The sequence below is a fragment of the Halichoerus grypus genome, chromosome 8, assembly GCF_964656455.1.
Source record: "Halichoerus grypus chromosome 8, mHalGry1.hap1.1, whole genome shotgun sequence".
NCBI lineage: Eukaryota > Metazoa > Chordata > Mammalia > Carnivora > Phocidae > Halichoerus > Halichoerus grypus.
In genome coordinates, this window is record NC_135719.1 from 34662759 (window position 1) to 34686039 (window position 23281).

The following is a 23281-nucleotide window of genomic DNA, read 5'->3' on the forward strand; positions in this document are numbered from 1 at the left end:
TGCGCCCTTTCTCTCTCTCTCTCTCAAATAAATAAATAGAATCTTTTTTTTTTTTTAATGCCGTTACCAATGCAAAGCAAAAACAAATCTGTAAAGAGTTTCTACTTCCATGAATGGCAAATCTGGAAATTCATCTAGCCCTCCCATTTAGGACAACTAAAAGAAGCAGATAAAACATTTAAAGATGAATAAATCTTAAAAGTATCAGAAATAACATGATGGTAAAGAATTATGCGGCCAGAATCTGAGGAAGGCTAAGTGAATAGAGATGTCCAGATGAGCAATGCTATGTATCCGAAGCTATTCTTCCCTGATGATAACTGTCAGTAAAGAAAGCCTCCAAAAAAACAAAAAAAGAAAAAATGCTACTTTTCAAAGTCTTGGGTAGGGGAGAGGGGGGACCCGGACCTGGAGTCCAGAGCCCACCAGAAGAGAAGGGGATAGCCATAAAACCCCCACACTTTGGGTTAGGATCCCAACAGGAAAAATCCCAAGAGGAAGATTAACTATGCAGTGCTGTTTATTTTTACAGATTATAGCTTAGCATGAAATATCTCAGTCAATGAAACTGGACTGAGATGAGCCCAGATAGTTACTTACCCCAATTACCTAGAAGACCAACCCTCCCTCCTCTAATCTCTGGAGAATAATATCTTAGGCCTCAAATGGATTCAAGAAATAATTTTTTAAATATAATGTCCAGTACATAATGGCATATGAGACTAGATAACATGACTAAAAAAACTACCAGAAATAACAGACAACAGAAAGAGATCCACAGAGTCTCCAGATATTAGAGTTATAAGACACAGGTTTTAAAATAACCATACTTGTTATACGAAAACAATGAATTGTAGATCACTACATCAAAAACTAATGATGTATTGTATGGTGACTAACATAACATAATAAAATAAAATTAAAAAAAAATAAATAAAATAAAATTTCATCTTCCTGCCCTTAAAAAAAAATAAAATAAATAAAATAAAATAAAATAACCATACTTACTTATGTTTGAAAAGATAAGACACTGAGTATTTCAGCAGAGAATTGAAAACTACTTTTAAAAACAAAGATTAGAACTGTTAAATATAGTAATTAAAATTATAAGAATTCAGTGAATAGGTTTACTAGCAGACTAGACTCAGATGAAAAAAGAATTACTAAACAATATCTAGAATGAAAAACCGAGGAGCAAAAGCTTAGAAAACATAAATGAGAAGGTGAAAAGACTTACAGGATAGAGAGAAGGTCTGACACAGGTGGAAGGAGTCCCAAAAATAGAAGAGATAATAGGACACAGACAATATTTGAAGAAATACTGACTGACTGAAAAATTTCCAGAACTGACAAAAGATATCAAGCCACAGATTTTTTAAAAAGTCCTGCTTTGAAAGTTGCTGAGAGTAGATCTTAAATGTTCTTACCTACCCAACACACACACACACACACACACACACACACACACACAGATAATTATATGAGATGATGGATTTGTTAACTAACCAACTAACCTCACTGTGGTAATTATTTTGCAATATATACATGTACCAAATCATCATACTGTATATCTTAAGCTTACACAATGTTATATGTCAATTATAGCTAAATAAAGCTAGAAAAAATAAATAAAAATACAGAGTCCTGCTAACCCCAAGGAAGATAAATAAAAAGAAACACATTTCTATGCACTTGTAAAATTTGTGTAAGATAAAAACAAAAAAGTATCTCAAAAACAAACTAAGAGGAAATACAAAAATTGATTAGCTTTAATGGAACAATAACTATACTTCCAGCTGACTTCAACAGAAATAATATAAGCTGAATTACAATGGAATAATATTTTTAAAGAAAATTCCTCCCGAAAGTATTTTTCTAAAATGGAGAAGAAATAAGACATTTTCAGACACACAAAAATGTAATTCATAACCACAGAGATGCATTAAGGAAAATATTAAGGGCTATTCTTCAGGCAGGAGAAAAATGATGATAGATAAAAAATGAAAGACATAGAAAAAAATGAAATATTAAGTATGTGAAAAAATCTAAATACTGGCTATATATAATAACAATGCTATGTCTTGTATGTTAAAAATGTGTATGTGTAAAACTGTAAAACACAATAAAAACATGGTAATTTTAAATCAAAAGAGGCTAAATAAAGTTAAAGGGATCTAAGGTCCTTGCATTGCTTAGGAGAGAATAAAAATACTAAATAATATTAGATTTTGGTAAGTCAAAAATGGATGTTTTAATATTCTAACTACTATTAAAAATGTGTATAACATATACACTACTTATATAGATTAAATATATACTAAAAATGTGTGTAACTTCTAAGCCAAAAAGTGGGGAGGGGCTGGGGTGTTAAATAATAAAAACGTATCAGCCCAAATAAAGATGGAATGTAGAAGAACAGAGAACAGGCCGAACAAATAAAAAACACTGAGAAGTGGTCAATTTAAATAAAAATACATCAGCAATTGCCTTAAATACCTAAATGATCCATATGAAAGACATACATCATCATATTGGAACTTAAAAAAACTATTTACAACTTGTAAGAAATATATCAAAAATACAGGAATACAGAATGATTGAGGGTAAAAGGCTAAAAAATGATACACTAAGGGACTCCTGGGTGGCTCAGTCGTTTAAGTGTCCAACTCTTGATTTGGGCTCAGGTAATGATCTCAGGGTCCTGGAATCAAGCCCGGTGTCAGGCTCTGTGCTCAGCAGGGAGTCTGCTTGAGATTCTAACTCTCCCTCTGCCCCTCCCCCCTCACGTGCACTCTCTTCTCTTTCTCTCTCTCTAAAATAAATAAATCTTTAAAAATAGTAAATAAATAAAGATACACTAAGCAAATACTAACTTTGCCACAGAACTGCAGGAGACATTTTTTTAGGCACACATAAAGCATTTATAAAATCCCATCATATACTAAGATATATAATCATACACAAGTTTCAAAAAAAGTGTCAAAGGTCAATTAGGACATATATTCTGAATGCAATGCAGAAACCAGTAAAAATGCTGATGTGTTTGGAAATTTAAAAACCAATGAAAACAAAAAAATAATTCTCAGGGAATTTTAAAAATACTTTGAAATAAGTAATGAACTATCACTATATGGCAGCAGTGCAGGATACAGCTTAAGCCTTGCTTAAAGACAAATTTAAAAATCTTTTTAAGCTCATATATTAGAAAAGACAGAGTGAGAAAATGAGATAAGCATTAACCTCAAGATTGGGCGGGGGGGGGGGGGGGGGGGCGGGGAATCAACCTAAACCCAATTCCATAGGAAAAAGAAAGAAATAATAAAGATATGAGAAATAGCAAAAAAGCCAAAATTTCTCTCTCTGAAAAGACTAATTAAACTGATAAACCCATGGCAGGCCGATCAAGAAAAAAAAAGAAATTATTCTAAGTTAGCCTTGAAAAGAAGCTAACACTAGATTCTATAAGTCCCCCACATAAGAGAATAATACAAATTAGAACTAGATAGGAACTTCCTCAACATGAGAAAGGCTATTTATGAAAAACCCACAGCTAACATTATACTCAATAGTGAAAGACTAAAGCTTTCCCCCTAAATTCAGGAGCAAGACAAGAATGCCCACCTTTTCTACTTCTATTGAACTTAGTACTGGAAGAACTAGCTAAAGCAGGAAAAAGGAATATAAGGCATCCAAATCGGAAAGGAAGAAGTAAAATCATCTTGGTTCATAGATAACATGATCTAATATGTAGAAAACCCAAAAGAAACCACACCAAAAAAAACTACAGGAGACAAATAAAATTCTGCCAAGCTGCTGGATATTAATTCAACACACAAAATGTATTAAAAGTGTAGTGTACATTTCTCTATACTAGCAACAAATTTCTAACAATTTCCAAAAGGGAAATTAAGAATTCCGTTTAATATGGCATAAAAAATACTTAGAAATAAATTTAATCAAGAAGGCACAAGACTTGTACACTGAAAAATCACAAAACATTGCTGAAAGAAAAACTGCAGAAAGAAGGTCTAAGTAAATGGAAAAGATATCCTTTGCTCATGGACTGGAAAACTTAATATTATTAAAATGACAATTCTGCCCAAATCAACATACAAATTCAATGCAATTCCTATAAAACTATTGCTTACCAAAGTAGAAAAATCCATCCCCAAATTTATACTGAATTTCAAAGGATACCAAATTGTCAAATCAATCTTGAAAAACAAGAACAGATTTGGAGGATTCACACTTCCCAATATCAAAACTTACTACAAAGCTAACATAATCACAATGTATGGTTTGCTACTGTCATGAGGATAGGCAAATAGACCAACAGAACAGAATTGGGACCCTAAAAATAAACTCTCACATCAATGGTCAGCTGATTTTCAAAAAGGGTACCAAGACCATTCAATGGTGAAAGGACAGTCTTTTCAGTAAGTAGTGTTGGGAAACTGGATGCACACATGTAGAAGAATGAAATTGAACTCTTAGTACAAAAATTAACTCAAAATGGATCAAAACCTAAGTTTAAGGGCTAAAACTATAACCCCTTAGAAAGAAAAACAGGTGCTAATCTTCATGACTTTGGATGTAGCAATGGTCTCTTAAATGGACACAGAAAGCAAATATGACACCAAATGCACAGGCAACAAAAGAAAAAATAGATAAAATGGACTTCATTAAAATTAAAAACTTATGCATCACTGAATCCTATCAAGAAAGTGAAAAGATAACCCAAAGAATGGGATGACATATTTGCAAATCACCTGATACGGTTCAATGTGCAGAATATTTAAAGAATTCCTTTTTCTTTTTTTTTTAAGATTTTATTCAATCGAGAGCGCAAGTGAGAAAGCACAAGCCTGGGGAGCAGCAGAGGGAGAAGCAGACTCCCCACAGCAGGGAGCCTGATATAGGGCTCGATCCCAGGACCCTGAGATCATGAACTGAGCCGAAGGCAGACGCTTAACCAACTGAGCCACCCAAGCGTCCCTTAAAGAATTCCTAAAACTCAACATCAAGAGTTTAAAAGTGGGCAAAGGACTTAAATAGACATATCCCCCAAAAAGATATACAAATGGTCAAAATGACATGAAAAGAGGCTCAATGTCATTTGTCATTAGGGAAACTGAAATGAAAATCACAAGATAATACTTCTCACCCATTAGGATGGCTGTAATTTAAAAAAACATGAAAAATAACAAGTGTTGGTGAGGACATGGAGAAATTGGAACCCTTATCTACTGCTGGTGGGAATATAAAATGGTACAGCCACTCTGGAAAACATTTTGGAGTTTCCTCAAAGAACTACCATATGACCCTGCAATTCCACTCCCAATTTTAAAAACAAGAACTCAAACAGATCTGTACACCAATGTTCACAGTAACATTATTCATAATAGCTGAAAGGTAGAAACAATCCAAATGTTTGTTAATAGATGAATAGATAAACAATATGTGGCATGTATGAAAGATTATTCAGCCATAAAAAGAAATGAAGTTCTGACACATGTTACAACATGGAAAAAACCCTGGAAACATAATCCTTAGTAAAATAAGCCAGACACAAAAAGGCAAATTTTGGTTCCACCTATATGTGGTACCTGGTGTCATCAAGCTAATTCCCAGGGACTGGGGGAGGGGAAAATGGGGAATTACCGCTTAATGGTACAGAGTTTCTGTTTGGAGTGGTGAAAAAGTTTTGGAAATAGATAGTGGAGATGTTGTGCAACATTCTCTGAATTGTACACTTCAAAGTGATTAAAATGGCGAATTTTGTGTTGTACATATTCTGCCACAATAAAAAAAGATATAATAAAAGACATGTATCTATCCAATTCCACACCCCATGCAACAAAACATTTTTTAGTTTCTTGAGACCCTTTTAACGTTATTTATGGAAATACAAGCAAACAAACCCTGTTATTCTAATGCCCGTAGTCCCTCATTGCTTGAAAAAAAAAAGACAGCAAGTTTTCAAGTGTGTGCATTTTTCTTTTTTACTGTGCACACTGTGCAGTGCTCACTATATAAACAATGAACTTTAAAGAGCAAACTAAATAACATACATGTGCACAATAATGATTTCATTAATAATATTTTAATGAAAAAGAGCATAACCATTCTACCATACCTGGTTCATTTATTCTGCCAAACGTATGCCTAGTGTTGTGTTTTCTGGTCTTGAAACATGTTTCACAAAAATCAAAGTCATCACAGTTCCTGCATTTGAATCTAGATCCATTGATGGGAAACATCTGACAGCCATCACACCTATTTTTAAAACAACCATTGCGTTGATAAGAAAAAGATAACGTCATTTATTAAATTAAGGCAATTTATTAAATTTAATTCCAAAGAAAACGATTCCTCCCAAACAAATCTAGCAATATAAAAATTAACTCACGTAACCCCAGGATGAACACTAGGCACCAACTCCATTTCTGACAACAGCCCAGTCCAGTGAGACTGCTGAGGAAAGTCGACAATGACATCTTTTCCATTTGCACTGAAAGCTAGGACACAATAGAAACTGCTGAAACATCTTAGTCACCAATAAAAGCCTAATGTTAAAATTTAAACTATACCTAATCATATGATAATTATACTGTAGTTATTTACGTTTTACAAAGAGTAGTTCTCTTTTAGAGAGACATACTAAGATACTTATGGATGAACTAACACATGACCTCAATTAGGGATTAGCTTCAAAATAATCAAGGGAGGGAAACATGGATGAAACAACTTTGGCCAGGCGTTGACAACTATTAAAGCCAAGTGATGGGCACAAGGAGGTTCTTTATGCTATATTCTCTACTTTTGTATATGTCTGAAATTTTCCACAATAAGTTTGTTTCTTTGTTTTTAATTACAACAAGTCAAAAACTCCATTTAGTATCTTAGGAAATAAAAATCACAATAATAATGTTAAGAGATCTCTTGTCCTTTGGTAAGAACACTCTGCTACTCAAACATTAACTTCTGAACCAAGTTCTTATTTTTAAAACTTATCTGTGTTTTGACTTATAAAGCTTTTAAGAACCACTTAAGTAAAGAAAAATGTTAAAGTAAAATGTTAAATAAGCCATTTGTTCTTATGTAACTTGAGACATTCTAACACTCCCACACATTGGGGAAGCACCACCATTATGGCCATTTCTAATCTAAGCTATTCAACCATAAGAGTTTTGTACAAGGTTCAAACAAAACAAAACAGGATCTCTCTGTGGCCTTAAAAGAGTTTAAAGATAAAATAAAACCGGATGCATTTTTAATTACTTCTCATGCGATTGTTAAAATGGACATAGGAGACCTTTTAAAGTATATACCATGTGTTTGATTTGAAATCTCAATAATATCACATTAAATATAAACTGAAAAGAATTTTGTGTTTCCAGTTCTTAACTCACATCATTTGCACATTTCCATTTCTTAAATTTAGTCCTAAATTTTATTATAGCAGAGAGGAGAGAGAGACAGAAATAGTCCCCAACTGAGGGAGGTGGCCAGACACTCACACATAGGCCATTTGGCAGAATGACAGAACAAGTTTACAGAACACCAACATCAAACAAGGTTACCCTGTGACTGTGACAGATCAAGACAAAAGCAAAACCACTCTTTAGTCAGTCTGATCAAGTTCAAATCTAATCCAAACCACAAACACAATCAGATACCCTCCCTAACCCCCCACTTCCCCCATCCTGGTTAGTATGAACTGCTTCCTTGCCAATCATTAACTCCACCCTAGCTCCATTTTTTTCCTGCCTTATAGATTAATATTTATTAAGATACCCATTCTTAGAATTACCCCACTCCTTTGAAGCCTTCCCAAAATATCCAACACAAACCCCATTAGTCCTTTGTTATACCCACTTACGGAGACACCCCATTTTCCAGGGTATGCATCCTCCCGAGTGGTAATGAGTTAATAAACCTGACTCTGTTCAACTATAGGTGTGTTCCTGGACTAGAGAGCACTGACAAGCAAAAAAAAAAAAAAAAAAATGCTATTTATATATCATAGACCTTCTTCATACTTGTTTTTCTTGCCCTTGAATGAAAAAAAAGTGAGTTTATTACATTAGCTGATGAAAAGCTAACATCTGGAATTTTGTTGCCTGGATAATATTACCTTTCACAACCCCCACACTTTGATGAGTCACAGATCCCCACTTGTATTTTGGTGTGGTGACTGAGGCTTTGACGCGAACTTTATCACCAATCTTTATGTGAGATGGAGAACTTGGTGGAGGATAGCCTAGAGATTACAATAATAAGTAAACTATAATTAGTATTTATTCCTGAGAACTCTGTCTCTACTTAAGAAAAAGCAAAAGAACTTAAGAATGGGCTTACCAATAAGTTCCACATGAATATACCTAACCCAGTAAGTGCCTCCTTTCTGCTGCCAATCACACTGAACATTGAGGTCATGTAGTCCATCTCTATCCAATTTGATAACTTTGCCCACGTCTCCTTCACACACTTCTTCATATGTTCGACAGCATCTAACCATCATTCCCACCTAAGATTAAAATTAAAATAAAAATCCAATCCAGGGTATAGATGAAATGAATAATTATAAGTAGCATTATTCTATTTCTAAGAAAGGATTTCCTCTAGCACCCAGAGTGTACTCTCAAAATCATTTTACACTAAAAGGAACCAGGGATCTTTAGAAAACTGGCTGGCTCAAGGTCTGGGGCAGGAAATACATAAATGAACATGGATCAACTTGTGCCATAAAGCAAGGGAGCTCTCAAAGATCAGAGTGTTCATTCAAAAGAACAACTTGATCAACAGGACTAATGGTTGAAACACATCAAATACTTATCAGCCAATAAATTCATCACAATGATAATAAGCAAAATTTCTTGGTCACCTTTGTAAGTTCCATGGCACCAATTCACCATTCTGAAAATTGATAAAGCAAAACTAAAACAAAACAAGCATTTATTCTGCCTTTCTTATATAAAATGTATAATAAAGAGTAACTAGAGTTGATTTAAAAAGAGTTCTTCAAAGAATAAACTCCAGCTAATAAATCTGGAAGGCATGACAAAGTTAGAAAACCACTATTGTGCAAGCCCTCATGATGAATCTAGGTGATGACATGAACGGCTATCAAAGCACAAAAATGAACAATAGAGAACTCCTTAACAGATGGAAGTAGACGAAAAAGACCTAACCAACAACACTGCCTGCTGGTCCATATGATGCATTCATGCCTAAGGCACTGCCTGAGTCCAAGAGCTCCCCTCAACCCCACTAGACCTCATTCTGACTTTATAGGAAATGCAGAGGAGGGAGGAAGACGTGATCGAACAAAGTTTAGCCACAAATAAATGACATGAAAAGGAGAAAAAAAAGGGGAAAACTGTTCTAGGTTAAAAGGCATTTCAGAAAGACATCACCCAAATGTAAGGTGTATGACCTTGTTTGATCCAAATTCAAAAATTACTGTTTTAAAAAGTAGTTTCTGAGAAAACTGGGGAAATCTGAGCAAGCAATGGGTATAAGATGATATTATGGAATTACTGTTTATTTTGTTACCTAATATTAGGTAACAGTAATGTTGTTATGTTAAATCCTTTATCAGGGTGCCTGGCTGGCACACCCAGTAGAGCATGGGACTCTTGATCTTGGGGTCGTGAGTTGAAGCCCCACACTGGGCATACAGCTTACTTTAAAAAAAAAAAAAAGACAAATCCTTTATCTATTAGGACTACATACTGACATATTTACAGATGAAATGAGATGATTTCTGGGATTTTCTCTGAAGTATACTAACCAGAAAAGAATTAAAACAAGAAAAGAAAGGATTTAAGATGCATAAAGGACTACATAAAGAGCCTAACTAGATTTTAAAAATTAGTTGGCAATAAGAATGATGTAAGAAATGATGTAATGTATGGGGATTAACATAACAATAAAAAAATTAAAAAAAAAAAAGAATGATGTAAGAAAAACAAGCAAAAATAGATTTTTTAAGTGTCCAAATGGGGATAATTGAGAAGCACATATGTCTGTGCCATGTCGTTACGGACAAACCACCTTTTGCTCTCTAGCTCTGGTACCCCTTGTTCATCTTCTGTTCCTCTGTCCTCTGCTCCAGTGACAGTGGCCTCCTTGCTGGGGGCTATGCCCTCCCCCACCAGGCTTCTGACTTTCTAAGATGCTCGAACACTGACTGGAAACCTGAGTAAAGCTCCAGGCTAAGACATTTACTCACCTGAATATTCTCTCTCACATACACAGCATAATCATCATTACTCAAGAAATCAGCTCGTTTTTTGTATGTCTGGCTCTCTGTTACAACAGCACCAGTAGACTACAAGAGATAAATATATTTTTTTAAAACTTGTGAGCAAGATAAACCTACTTAAAAAGAAGTATGTGAAATCTTTAATATTAAAAAATAAAGTATGAAATATTATGCTGTATTTTCACTATAAAATTCTTCATTTAAAAAATATTAAACAATATAGTAAACAGAACAAATATGAAAAGCTAAAAGTATGGAAAATTTGAGTTATTTCCAAATTAATCCCATGAAATGATTTACTTAAATCAGAAGTCACTGTGTCATATAAAACATGCTTTTTAAATAAAGCACAGTCTAATGGCTACCCAACATCACTAGATGTTGGAACAAGGGTCTGCTTTAAAGCTAAAGTAATTAAGGCACAGAAAACCCAGTCAGCACTTAGCAGCTTCATTATGTGTGCGGAAGAACCGCAGAGAGGCCCCATGGAAGAGCATGCAGGAAACCCAGAGCACAGATCAGGTTGACACAAGAGGTGGGGCAACCACACAGGAGGCACTGACCACAGCGTAGGCCGAGTCGTCCACATCCTCCACCACCTCCTCATCTGAACACTCCTCAGACCCTGTGTCTGCATCCGAGAGATCTGTGACCTGCACATCAGCATGGTCCAGCAGCCACCCAACCAAGGCCTCCACGCCTACAAGCAAGCACACAGTGCACCCACCGTGAGGATCCACAGCACCAGCCTGCCTGCAGGCTGCTGATCTTAGCATTTTAAGGTAAACCTACAAACAAATGTGTGGGCACAGTAAGTGAAGCACCCACAAGGAAAACAATATACCTGGCAAGCCAGCAGCATTCCCAGAGGCACCAGTGAGTGACTTCAGCGCAAACTCTATGTTCCTTCTAGGAAATCCCATTTCCATGAGCTGAACCACAATAGGCAGAGCAGGGGCAGGTGACTGTTTGCGCTTCTTTGCTCTGACAGGGCGAACATGCTGCACAGGGACAGGTGTTGTGGCCTCACTGGAGCTGCAGTCTTCAAACACTGGGCTCGACGGGTGAGTGGACTCCACAGCCAAACACTGACATACAGCCAGAGCTGCAGCCTGGACAAATGAGAGTGGAGCTGGGAGGTTTATAAAAGTCAAGAGACTGGGGTGCCTGGCTGGCTCAATTGGTAGAGCATGCGGCTCTGGATCATGGGGTCGTGAGTTCAAGCCCCACCTTGGGTGCAGAGCCTACTTTAAGAAAATAAATAAAAAATATTTTTTAAGAAAAGTCAAGAGTCTTAAGCAGTCTAAGCAAATGGAAATTACGAGCTTCTACTATGAAATGCAGTACAAAAGTACAGGAAACTCAGACTTACATGTGTTATTTTTAAATGAATGGATAAAATATGTTAACAAACAACAAAGACAACTTTCATAGTTTAATGCAGCGGAAAGATGTGATGGTCAAGTAACTCCTGCTTCATCATGCACAGTACCCAGTAAATTAGCCAATTATCAATGTAATTAAAGAAAACTTCACAGCCTCTCTGAGTAGGAAACAAGCTGAGCAAGTTAAATGCAGAGTGAGTGGAGCTGGATGGGAAGGTAGGGGTCCCTGACCCCCTCCCCATGACCAGGCAGTGTCCACAGTCTCTTGCTCTTTTCCTCTGTAAGATAAGCCAGAGATGACATGGGATTCTTTCATGTACCATCAAGTCAGCCCTCAACGATTCACAGGTAAAAGAACCACTCTGAGTTAAAGATGGTATAAAAAATAAGGGAAATAAAAAATACTGGGAAACAAATTACAATCAATCAATGAACGTATGCATTGCTGGGGTCTATAGTTGGGACTCCCCACCTCCAGTACACACAACCCTTTCCCTGAACTACTTGAAACTCTCTGCTCCTCATCTCCAGTTATTCTCATAGGGCCTAAGACTTGCTATTTTTTTTTAAACTGAGCATGTGAGGAAGAAATTAAGAAGAAACCAAGGACTCCCTTAAGCCTTTCAGTGCTTAGGAAGTGTCAAAAACCAAAGGTTTGCTGTGAGGTGTGAATAACTCGGAAGTGACAGGCTTCATCCTAAAAGCTTACAATTCTGAACTAGACTGAGTTAGAAGTTCTGGTAATGGGGACTTAGAGTGCACTGGACTAAGTCTCTACTAATAATAACTATGAACCCTGAACAAAATATTTTCAAAAACTGTTTGAAGGTCCTGGAGAACAGCCAAAGCAATCAAAACTGGAATAGGTACAACCCTTGACCACAAGGGAAACCAGCATGCAAGCTGACAGGGCAGTGTTTATTAGACTACAATCAGAGGCTGGAATTCAGTCCTGCCAGAGCAATGAGAAGTGAGGGAGAAATCATAAAATATGCATACAGACTATCCCAAATTACTGACTGATTCCAAAACTGAGCATTTGTGAGACCCTGAAGAACCCAGCATAAAGGAAATGCAGGAAGGCTAGAGGGATTCTATGGCTTCCCAGTGCTAGGGAGACAGTCTGAGGTCCCAGTCCAACCAAGTTAGATGGAGTTGGTCAAGGTGCAGAGGTTCCCACTGAAACCTCAGAAAAGATTCTAAATCCTGTAGAATGAGAATACAGAAACCAGGTCTAGGTGCAAAACAAAAAAAACCACAACAAAAAAAGTCTAGAACCAAGTCTCCAAAGGACTGGGGAGAACTGTCAGGTAATGAACCATCTATGAGAATAAAATTCCACATTCTCCAGAAAACGTTGACCGAACACAGAGGCAATACAATGTAACATCTGAAACTTCTGGAATACATTAACAACTATAGATATGTGAAGAAGCAGAACCAATAGCTGATTATAATCAAGAGAAAAAAACTGCCAATAGTAGCAGACTGACAGCTGGCCCAGGTGGTAAAATAACCAAACAAGAAATTTAACATAACTATCAGGAACATGTTTTTTAAATATACATACAGTAAAAAATACAGAGTGAAGAGATAAGAACTGCCAGGAGAGCTTTACAGAACTATAAAATAAGGATCCAAATGGAAATATGAGATCTGAAAATACAAAACAAAGAATTTCTTAGATGGCTTACAGCAGATTTAGACCCAACAAAGCAGAACAGCCTGACCCTGAAAACAGATCAATACAGTTAGCCAAGCTGATTAACCAAAAGAAAGGCCTACAAAACAAACAGAAATGCATTAATAATCTTTCTTAGCAAAGAACAAAATGAGAACAGAACAGGAAAAAATGGTTAACAAATTTCCAAATTTGGTGGGGGGAAAAATATCAAGCCAGAGATGCACATAACTTAAATGTACCCCAAGAAGATGGAGCAAAAAAATACATACACATCTTAGTCAAATTGCAGAAAAATAAAACAAAAAAAATCATGAAATATTAAATGCAGCCAAAGGGGGAGAAAAAGGCATTTCATACAGAACAATAAGAATGATGGTTGAGGGGCTTGTGTGTGGCTCAGTCAGTTAAGTGTTTGCCTTCCACTCAGGTCATGATCTCAGGGTCCTGGGATGAGCCCCACATCGGGCTCCCCGCTCACCAGGGAGTCTGCTTCTCCCTCTCCCTCTGCCCTTTCCCTCTACTTGTGCTTGCTCCCTCTCTCTCTGTCTCAAATAAATCAATAAAATCTTTAAAAAATAATAAAAATTTAAAAAAAAGAATGATGGTTGAATTTCCATCAGAATCAATAGAGACAGTCAAAACAATGAAAGATCTCTCTTTATGGGGTGCCTGGGTGGCTCAGTTGGTTAAACGGCTGCCTTCAGCTCAGGTCATGATCTCAGGGTCCTGGGATGGAGCCCCATATTGGGCTCCCTACTCCGTGGGCAGTCTGCTTCTCCCTCTCCCTCTGCTGCTCTCTCGCTCGCACTCTCTCTCTCAAATAAATGAATAAAATCTTAAAAAAAAAAAAAAAAAGATTTCTCTTTGCTACAACAGTCCTTCTCAATTCTTAAAGGCTAACTCTCCATTTCCTTCTACATCTTTCCTCTTAACACTGGGCACCTCCCAGTGTGATTCCAGGTTGCATTCTGTCCAATTCACTCTTCAATTGCTCTCAGTGTCCTCTTTTTATCTCTACAGGTGACTAGAAGCGCTGCCACACTGTAGCCACTTTAACCTGAACTCTCATCTTAGTGGTTTTCAGACCTAACAAATAGTTGGCATTCAGACCGCACTGCTCCCTATCCTCATGCCCAACATTTCTTGCCTTCTCCCTTTGCATTCCACCTTCCTCCCACCTGATTGCTGTCAGCCCTCCCAACAACCTGATGCAGCTGCTTCCTCACTCCCTTAACTCCCTGCAGTCTTGGTCTCTGAGGATTTCTATTAGGGTATGTTCCGCCTGCCAAATTGAGCACTCAAGGTTTTGTTTTTATCCAGAGTTTTTTACATATTACATAGAAAGAAGGATTTTTATTTTTTTTTAAAGATTTTATTTATTTATTTGAGAGAGAGCATGAGCAGGGGGAGAAGCAAAGGCAGAGGGAGAAGCAGATGCCCTGCTCAGCAGGGAGCCTGATGCAGGCTCAATCCAGGACCCCCGAGATCATGACCTGAGCCAAAGACAGACGCTTAACTGACTAAAGCTACCCAGGTGCCCCAAAAGAAGGATTTTTAGAAACATCTAATCCTTCATGCTGCAGGCCATGAAAATCCACATCACTCTCAGAGCTGGTCACATGTCATATTTCTATGGGAACTTGCCCACAGCCCCAGCCCCAGCCCCAAGTTACACTGTGCAGCACATGTGCTCTGCAACAGGGCAAGGACTGCAAGCCTGGCAGCAACAGGGCATGCCCAAGAAAGCCTTTGGAGTGAGTGGAAAAAACCTGCCAGTGTAATATTCCTAGGCCTAATGGGGCTCCTTCAATAACAATATTTCCTAGAAAAAGATTACACCATAACTATTTGAGCATCTGACCCATGTTGAATCTCACTAACTTTTTCAAATAATTCACACATATTCAAAATAAAGTTAAACTTCAGCATGCCTGGGTGACTCGAATGGTTAAGTGTCTCTTGATTGCAGCTCAGTCATGATCTGAGGGTCGTGAGATCGAGCCCTGCATCAGGCTCCGTACTCAGTGCAGAGTCTGTTGTCCCTCTACCTCCCCTGGCTTGCTCTAGACTCTCTCATAAATGAATGAATGAATGAATGAATGAATGAATGAATGAATGAATAAATAAATAAAAAAAATCTTTAAAAAATAATAAGATTAAACTTCAACTCACCCATCCTCTAACTAGTATTATAATGCTCTATGACAAACATGGTTAAAGCCTAACTAGTCATAAGAATTATTTTGGCGTATCGTTTAAAATTCAGAATATATCCTTAAGAAAACATACATCTAGGAAAAATATTGTTCCCGATTTAATGTAACAGATTAAAATTGCCAAGGCTGTTACTGTACCTCTAGCTCCTGTTTGTCAAATATGGCCTTCACTGGAGATGGCTGGGTGGCCGAGGCCAGTAACTGCTGCAAGAGGATCATTGGAGGCTGCGGCCCTTCAGGAGACATGTCCCCAAGGTCAGGGGATGCAGCTGCTCCATCATCTGAATTTAAAAAACAAAATATGAGTAAATTATATTTCAACTCCTAACATCTCTTCACTATTAAAGATAATGCATTAAACATGTTAAACCGAGTATGATCTCTACATCTTCAAGCATTGGACCATCAAAATCTTCAAGGCTCAGATATCAAAAACTAGTCTAAAGAATTTTCCACTCCCTGCTTTTTGGCATCTATCCTTTGTTAGTTCATGTGTCTCTTTAGAGCCAAAAAAAAAAAAAAAGGGCTACCTCTCAGATTTCTGCCTTTGGTCCAATTCTTATACCTTCTCTTTCTTGGTGCACACTCATTGCTTCAGAAACCGCCCCCTTCTATGGACGCTCCCAAGTTTGTATTTTTAGCACTGGCTTTTCCCGCTAACCCTGTTCAGGCCATAAATTGACACCAATTCCAAATATGTTGTGTGGTCAGGGTAACATCTTTTTGTCTGTTTTAATCTGAGTAGCTTTGGGTGAAGCATTTAGCACTTCCTGTTTGCCCCAGGCCCACTGAGTCCCACTGCCTCGAGCCCACTGACCATTTGAGTTTGCTGGCTGGTTGGTGACAACTTCAACTAATCCTCTAGATCAGGGGTTGGAAAATCTTTCTCTTGAAGGGAGAGTAAACAGTTCAAACTTACCAGCCACATGTCTATCACAGCTACTCAACTCTGCCACTGCAGAGTGAAAGCCACCTAAGATGACATGTAAACAAGTAGGCATGGCTGTGTTCCCATAAACTTTATAAAAACTAGTGGCCATGGTAATTTGTCAAGCCCTGCTCTACACAGCTCTGTCTGGAGCCCCTACTCTGTCCCATACATGGGATAGTAACCCTGATTCAGTGTCTCCAGAGCTACTCATCAGGGTGACCAGAGAACAGCCAATCTAATTCCCTGGGCTCTGGTTTCCTGATCTTCTACAATTGTGGATTATCTTTAAGGTCCCTACTATCTAATACAGACTAAATCTGCACTTTGATTAGATTTATCTTATACTCAGCACATTAAAATTAAATTCACAATACCCTCTTAAGATTAAGAAACAAAACAAAACACCCCAAACTCCACTGTATTTCCTAATTTTTGTGAAAGGCACGCCCCTCTGCCCTCCCTGTAACTCAAGCTTGAAACATCAGCCATCTTTGACTTTTCACTGGTTTACCATGCAGTTATTATCGAAAAGACTACACTGGTACAGTGTCTACTGGAACCTTCTTTCCATTTTTCATGCCTTCCCCCAGAAGACACCTTATCACTTGACACAAAAGCAATTCTCTCATTTCCATGGCCTTCGTTTTTCAAATACTCCTATACCTCACTAGAAGATTTATCATCCTGAATATCAGTCCTTACCATGTGGGTCCTCACTGCAGCTCTAAGTCAGCCTTAAGTTTCACCCTGGTATTCAAGGCATTCTATCACATGAATTCAGCTGACCTCTCCAGCTTTTGGCCCATGTTCATCAATAAACCCTGAGCTCCTTGCAAAGCGAAGCTCTTCAATACTCACCCATATACTCACTGCTATGTTTGTGCCCCTACCATCTCTTCCACCAGGACAGAGCTTCCTCATCACGCTGTACCTAGGGTTTGCCACACCCTTCAAAAGCTGCCCTCCCCAGCCCTCAGCCACCAATGTCCCCAAGACACCTGTGGAACTGCAATTACACACTTCACAGGGCACTGGCATCATACACTGCACAGAGCCATCTACATTCATTTTCTCTTCTCACTCTGACCCCAGAGAGTTTGGAATCATAAATAAGGACCATCTTGCTCCCCATAATACTTTAGCACATGTCTTTTAATAGTAGATGATCAAAAAAATATTTTATAACGTTGGGGGTTTTTCCTATTCTAAGTGATGTAAGACTATTCTAGAAAACTGAATATAGGAAAGTATAAAGAAAATAAAGGCAGCTGAAATTCCACTGTCAAAGTATAGTAAGCAGATGAATCTATGGCATATCTACAAAGAGATATACATAGCAATGTGCTTTTTTATTTATTTTATCATTTTCACGTTCCCATGGCTATGAACATATATATGTATCATCATTGTGAATGATGCCGTGGTATTCCACTGTGTAGATACACCACCCAATAATGGGCATTTAGGTGTCTCCAGTTTTCAACCTAAAAACAGTACCATCAAAGAAGCCATAACAAGCCTCTGTAAACACTTATCTTCATGCCTTTTCATGTGATAAATTCCCACAAGATGACTCAGAGGTCAATGGAGAGATATAGAGAACAGAGAGATACAGATAATAGCTGTGTATGTGTGTGTGTGTATATGCATTTTAAAGGGTAACATTTCGGGGTGCCTGGGTGGCTCAGTCGTTAAGCGTCTGCCTTCGGCTCAGGTCATGATCCCGGGGTCCTGGGATCGAGCCCCGCATCGGGCTCCCTGCTCTGCGGGAAGCCTGCTTCTCCCTCTCCCACTGCCCCTGCTTGTGTTCCCTCTCTCTCTGTGTCTCTCTCTGGCAAATAAATAAATAAAATCTAAAAAAAATAAATAAATAAATAAAGGGTAACATTTCCTCAAATGCCCATTAGGTGGTTGTACCAACTTAAATTCCCACTAGCAATGTGTTAAAGCAGTACTATTTTATATGTTTTATTTATAAACCCCCTGAGGGCCTTATTAAAATGCAAACTATGATTTCTTAGGTCTGGGGTGCAGCCTGAGAGTCTGTGTGTCTAACATGGTCCTATATGCCATCAATGCTGCTGGTCCATGGGCCACACTTTAAATAACAAAACAGGAGAGCACTGTTTTTCCTCCCTTCCCACCAGATCCCCTCAATCTTTTGTCTTATAAGACAACGACACTCTCATTTGCACTTCATCAATTACTGGCCAGATTGCACATCTCTCTCATATATTTAGAAGCCATCTGTTTCCCCTTTTAAGGACTATTTATTCATGTCTTTTGCCTGTTTTCTATGGGAGCACCTGCACTCCTTACAGATCTATAAGAGCTTCCTTAAAAAGGTACCTGTATGAGCAGCTGTGACTTCCTGAACAGCTGGCTGAGACAAGATCTGCCTGAGCTGGTCCTGGTGGGAAAGCAGTGCACGGCCTGCCTTCAAGATGTACAGTTTTAACTGCTGGCACCTCAGCAGATCCAGGTCTACTTGTCCTGTGGGAGAAAAGGACTCAGCGGGAATGACACACCCTGCTTGGGCTCTTCTCACCAGCTGTATGGCCTTGGGGAAGGTGTTCTGCTTCCCAAACCAAAGTGCCATGGCTGCAAAGTGGCATAAACAATGCCCTGCCCTGTGGGAATTAGCTGGCCATGCCAAATACTGTCAGTAAGGAAGGACTTGTCTTTCCCAGTGTTTTGGCTAGTGCTTCTGGATAAGCATCCTCTATCTCCCCCAGGTCTTCCCCATTTCCTGCTCCCCTTGTAGCTACTTTCATGGGTTAGGGTGAGAATTAAATGGTTTAACACAGTTAGATCCATGTTAGTTATTATTAGTATAATCAAATGTTTCCCACATTGCTGAAATTTCAACTAGATACCTACGTCACAAACAAAATAGTTTCACCTTTTCTTGCCAAGACTCCTCCAAGACAGTTTTGTTGGATACTCACAACATACAGTTCTCTAACTCAACAAGATCATGGCACTCCCTGGAGTCTTATCTAAACAAATGACTGCAGTGGGGCCTGACAGCCGACTGAGGAGGAAACGAAGATAGCTGCCACAAAGATGCAGGCAGACCACAAGAACAGCTGGACTATAGTGGTGGCAACAGTGTTCCAAGGCAGGACACGCTGGAGGCCATGGAAGGCAGCATAGCAATGTGGGATGGAACAGGATGGAGGAGCATCAAGCCTGACTGCCTGGCAAACAGGTTTATTCACTGTGATGGAAATGGGGACCAAAGGACAAGGTTAGTGGAATTCTGAACATGCTGTGGTGTACATGCACGTGGCCCTCCAGCCAGAGATGTGAGCTGGATATCCAGAGTTAAAGGTGCTCACTATCATAAATGCTGCAGCAGCAATCACAGAATAGGGAGAAATGGGTGAGAAAACTCAGTAAGAGTGGGCACAATGAGCCAGAAGTTACGGAGAAAACCGTAAGAATTTCCAATGTGCAAAGAATAGTCAGGAAGAAAAACTCTCAAAGAACATGCAAGGGGCAGTGTAAGGAAAATTAAGGGAGCACTATTTCAGACCAAAGGAAGGAAGGCACAGGTGACCTTGGTCTTAGCCCAACATCCACAGATATGAAGTAAGGCAGGTCCAAACATGCAGACCTTACTGGGTCTGGTGATGATGAGACCAAGAGCAAAGCTCCTAAAGGGCAATTGGGCCACAGGGCCATGGCTGGGGGGTTAACAGGGAGGGAGAGAGAATACAGATTCCTCTTCAAAAAGCTTGTTCAGAATACATGCTGGCACTGGAAAACAGGCTTGGGGGGAAGCCTGGGGCTCTTTGGGGGCTGCTCCCACCATGCTGTCATTCTTTGTATTACACACTCTTATCACCACATTCAAGGTTTCATGCCCACGGTAACTTAACAAATGGTCAATCCACTGGAACCCAAAGACTTTGGCAGTGGCAGGAACTTGCTCTGACAAAATGACAAACATTGTCCTAACAATGCCAGTTAAGACTGTAGCTGTTCCATCAAGAAGCACCATGTACTGACCTGCAAAACCCTGTTTAGGTGATTTCTTTACTTTATGCTTTTCCAATTTGCTTCCAGCGAGGTTTACCAACTGAGCCCAGACAGACAGCATCGGCTCTGTGAAGGGCAGGTTGGTGACACTGAATGCCACGGCAGGGAGCTAAAGCAAGAACACAGAAACCTTCAAAGTCTGTCCAATGAAATGAGCAAATGAAATGTTCTGAAAATGATCATAACCATGAATCTTAATTCTGAAATTATCACATATATCCGTAAGTCTTCTTATATCTAAAAATAATCACTTTAACAGATGACATTAAAGGCAAAATAGAGATTTCTATGTAAGTAAACATAATCTAAACTGATTTTTTCTTTTACAACTTGTCAACAATAATTACATCAGGGTGGCGATTATTATATTCTTAGGCATTTTCTATCTGTTTCAAATTTTCTACAACATGCATACCTTCATTTCTGTAATAATCAAAAACAGTATTTTACAGGAAGATAGTCTGATTACACTTAGGTCACACTGAAGTAATATACATCACTCACTTTCCCTGTACATCCCTAATTCACAGATTTAAGATGAAAGTAGCTGCTAGTACATAAGTTATGTCACTCAACACAATTAAGAAGCATTTTCTACATGAAGAAAGGTTATTTTTTAAGGAATCATCTTTAGGTTTCTTTAAAAGTTGAGTTGTTCAATAAAAAATAAACTTCAAAATTTGCATTTTAAGATGATTAAAACTAACAAACATAGTTACAAGTACCTTCTGTGTTGCTAATGCCCTTTTATGTCTTTTGCAGCTAAAATAAGACATGAACTACTAATCCATGTAACAGCATGAGATAGGCCTTATTTATCACAGGGGCACAAAGCGAACAAGAGAAGATAGATAGATGGCTTTCCACAAGTTGCACAGCTTCCTAGATGGCAGACATGAACTATGAAAATCAAGTTCATTCCAGCACTGATGTTAGAACCCAGTTCTAGTATAAAACTCCTCTGCCTTATTACCAAGTAACTGAACACAAGTTCACCTACTGGTTTCAGCTGATTCAACGGGCAAACACGACACATCCTCATGTCTGAGAACTGTACAGTGATTCTGCCCTTCGGGGTGATGCGAGTCACCGTGCCTTCTCCAAACTCATCGTGCATGACTTGTCCCCCGAGGCGCAGGCGACCATCGATGCCTCCGATCACAGCCAGGACTGCCATGAGGCCCCCCACCTCAGGGTTTTCAGAATCAGGAAAGTAGTCCTCTAACAGGGCCTAATGCAGACAAATAGCCAGCTTGAAGAAGAGAGCCCAGGGTGCTGCCTGTTTCTTACACATTTACAGCTAAGCCAAGTTCATTTTTATACTAGTTTCTTCAATAGTTATTTCTAGTAAAATATATTTTAAAATATCTTTAAACAAAATACATGTCACTTAAAAAGATAACTTAAAATTTAAACCGACATTTTACAGAAAAAAATGATCAGATCTGAAAACACAGCACCCACCCCCTCTGACGGCTTTCCTGTGCAGCTGCGGGTGACGGAATGGAGCTGAGAGTTGATGTACTTGTTTATGAGCCCATTCCACTGACCCAAGGAGTGAAGTGTGCGGAGCAGCGCCACCACCTCTTCTGCCAGGGTGCTGCTATGGGTGGCGGTCAGGGAGGCCTGCGGGCGTGCCCTCCGCCGCCTCAGAGTAGATTCTGAAATAGACGTATGAGAGAGGAGCTACATAGTGCCCTGCTCACTTAACCAGGACACAAATAAGGAGAGCTGCCCACCTCTGAGGAATGGGATATCTGAAGAACAGGTGGTGAGCAAGCTGCCCAGGAAACCAAACAGCTTTTCCACAAGGCATTTCATATCCCTTGCCCTTTCGGTCTTGTCCCAGGATGGAAGCACTGCTTGTAGTAAATGCACAGCTAAGATCTGATAAAAGACAATTTAAAATGGCAAACATTAAAGAAAACCACTGTGATTTTAGCTTAAGAAATAACAGATTTTTACTTTTTTTTTTGTTCCTATAATGCAATTAATTATGTAAAAATTCAGATATTCATTGTTTTACAACCAGATAATTACACCCAAGTTAATTAAAGATATAGATTATCAGGGGTTATAAAAAGGTACATTACAGATGCGGGTATTTATTTCATTAAAAAATAATTCTTTTCAGCTTAGTTCTTCTAAAGAGAATTATACTACAACTCCTATGAAGCCCATAAGAGCAGATGGTAGGATTTATCACTTCAAAAACAAGCAAGTCAACTACAGTTTAGCAATTTAATCAATTTAAAATAATCAAAAACTTCGGCCCCTTGCACTAGAAAATCTACTTTGGGTTGGTTCCAGTTCTTTTCTGCACTCATTATTGAGTACAGGCACCTAATTATAATGACTAGGAGCACTGGTATCTTGATGCCACCTCTTAAGGGGGTCATACAGTCCCAAAACTCACACTGAGCAGGATCAGCCCAGCAGCACAATTACCTGCCGCTGCAGGGAGGCGGCGGTGAAAGGTGCATGTCCCTCCACGACCTTCATGAGCAGGGCAATCCACTGTGGGGAGCTGAGGGCAGCACACATGTGTGGCGTGAGCGCAATGCTCCGCACGAAGCCCAGCGTGCACCAGCTCCGGTGCTGCTCCCGGCACACCAGCCTGTTTGGGGAAGCTGCCAGAGTGAAACAAACTAGCTTGGCACCAAATTTCTAGAAATAAATACTCAGTACAATCTACACTTTTAATTTACCTACCATATTATTTTCAAAAATAACCCACTTTACAAATATATT

At 38.8% G+C, this 23281-nt stretch overlaps 1 protein-coding gene across 7 annotated transcripts in view; it reads right to left on the reverse strand.

The window, feature by feature from the left end:
- The window catches only part of HERC2 (HECT and RLD domain containing E3 ubiquitin protein ligase 2), a 245212-nt gene that overhangs the window by 89129 nt on the left and 132802 nt on the right, over positions 1 to 23281 (reverse strand). For all 7 annotated transcript variants that reach the window (XR_013450354.1, XM_078079011.1, XM_078079010.1 and 4 more), the window contains exons 39-52: positions 22979 to 23160; positions 22270 to 22417; positions 21995 to 22191; positions 21531 to 21761; positions 20501 to 20639; positions 18836 to 18979; positions 15694 to 15836; positions 11115 to 11382; positions 10834 to 10970; positions 10238 to 10336; positions 8362 to 8530; positions 8138 to 8263; positions 6410 to 6518; positions 6137 to 6276 (exon numbers count right to left, since the gene is read on the reverse strand). Coding sequence is in view for 6 of the 7 variants with exons in the window: in XM_078079011.1 (XP_077935137.1) it covers positions 6137 to 6276; positions 6410 to 6518; positions 8138 to 8263; positions 8362 to 8530; positions 10238 to 10336; positions 10834 to 10970; positions 11115 to 11382; positions 15694 to 15836; positions 18836 to 18979; positions 20501 to 20639; positions 21531 to 21761; positions 21995 to 22191; positions 22270 to 22417; positions 22979 to 23160 (2232 nt within the window). In the remaining variant the exon portion in view is untranslated. The remainder of the gene's footprint in view (positions 1 to 6136; positions 6277 to 6409; positions 6519 to 8137; positions 8264 to 8361; positions 8531 to 10237; positions 10337 to 10833; positions 10971 to 11114; positions 11383 to 15693; positions 15837 to 18835; positions 18980 to 20500; positions 20640 to 21530; positions 21762 to 21994; positions 22192 to 22269; positions 22418 to 22978; positions 23161 to 23281) is intronic.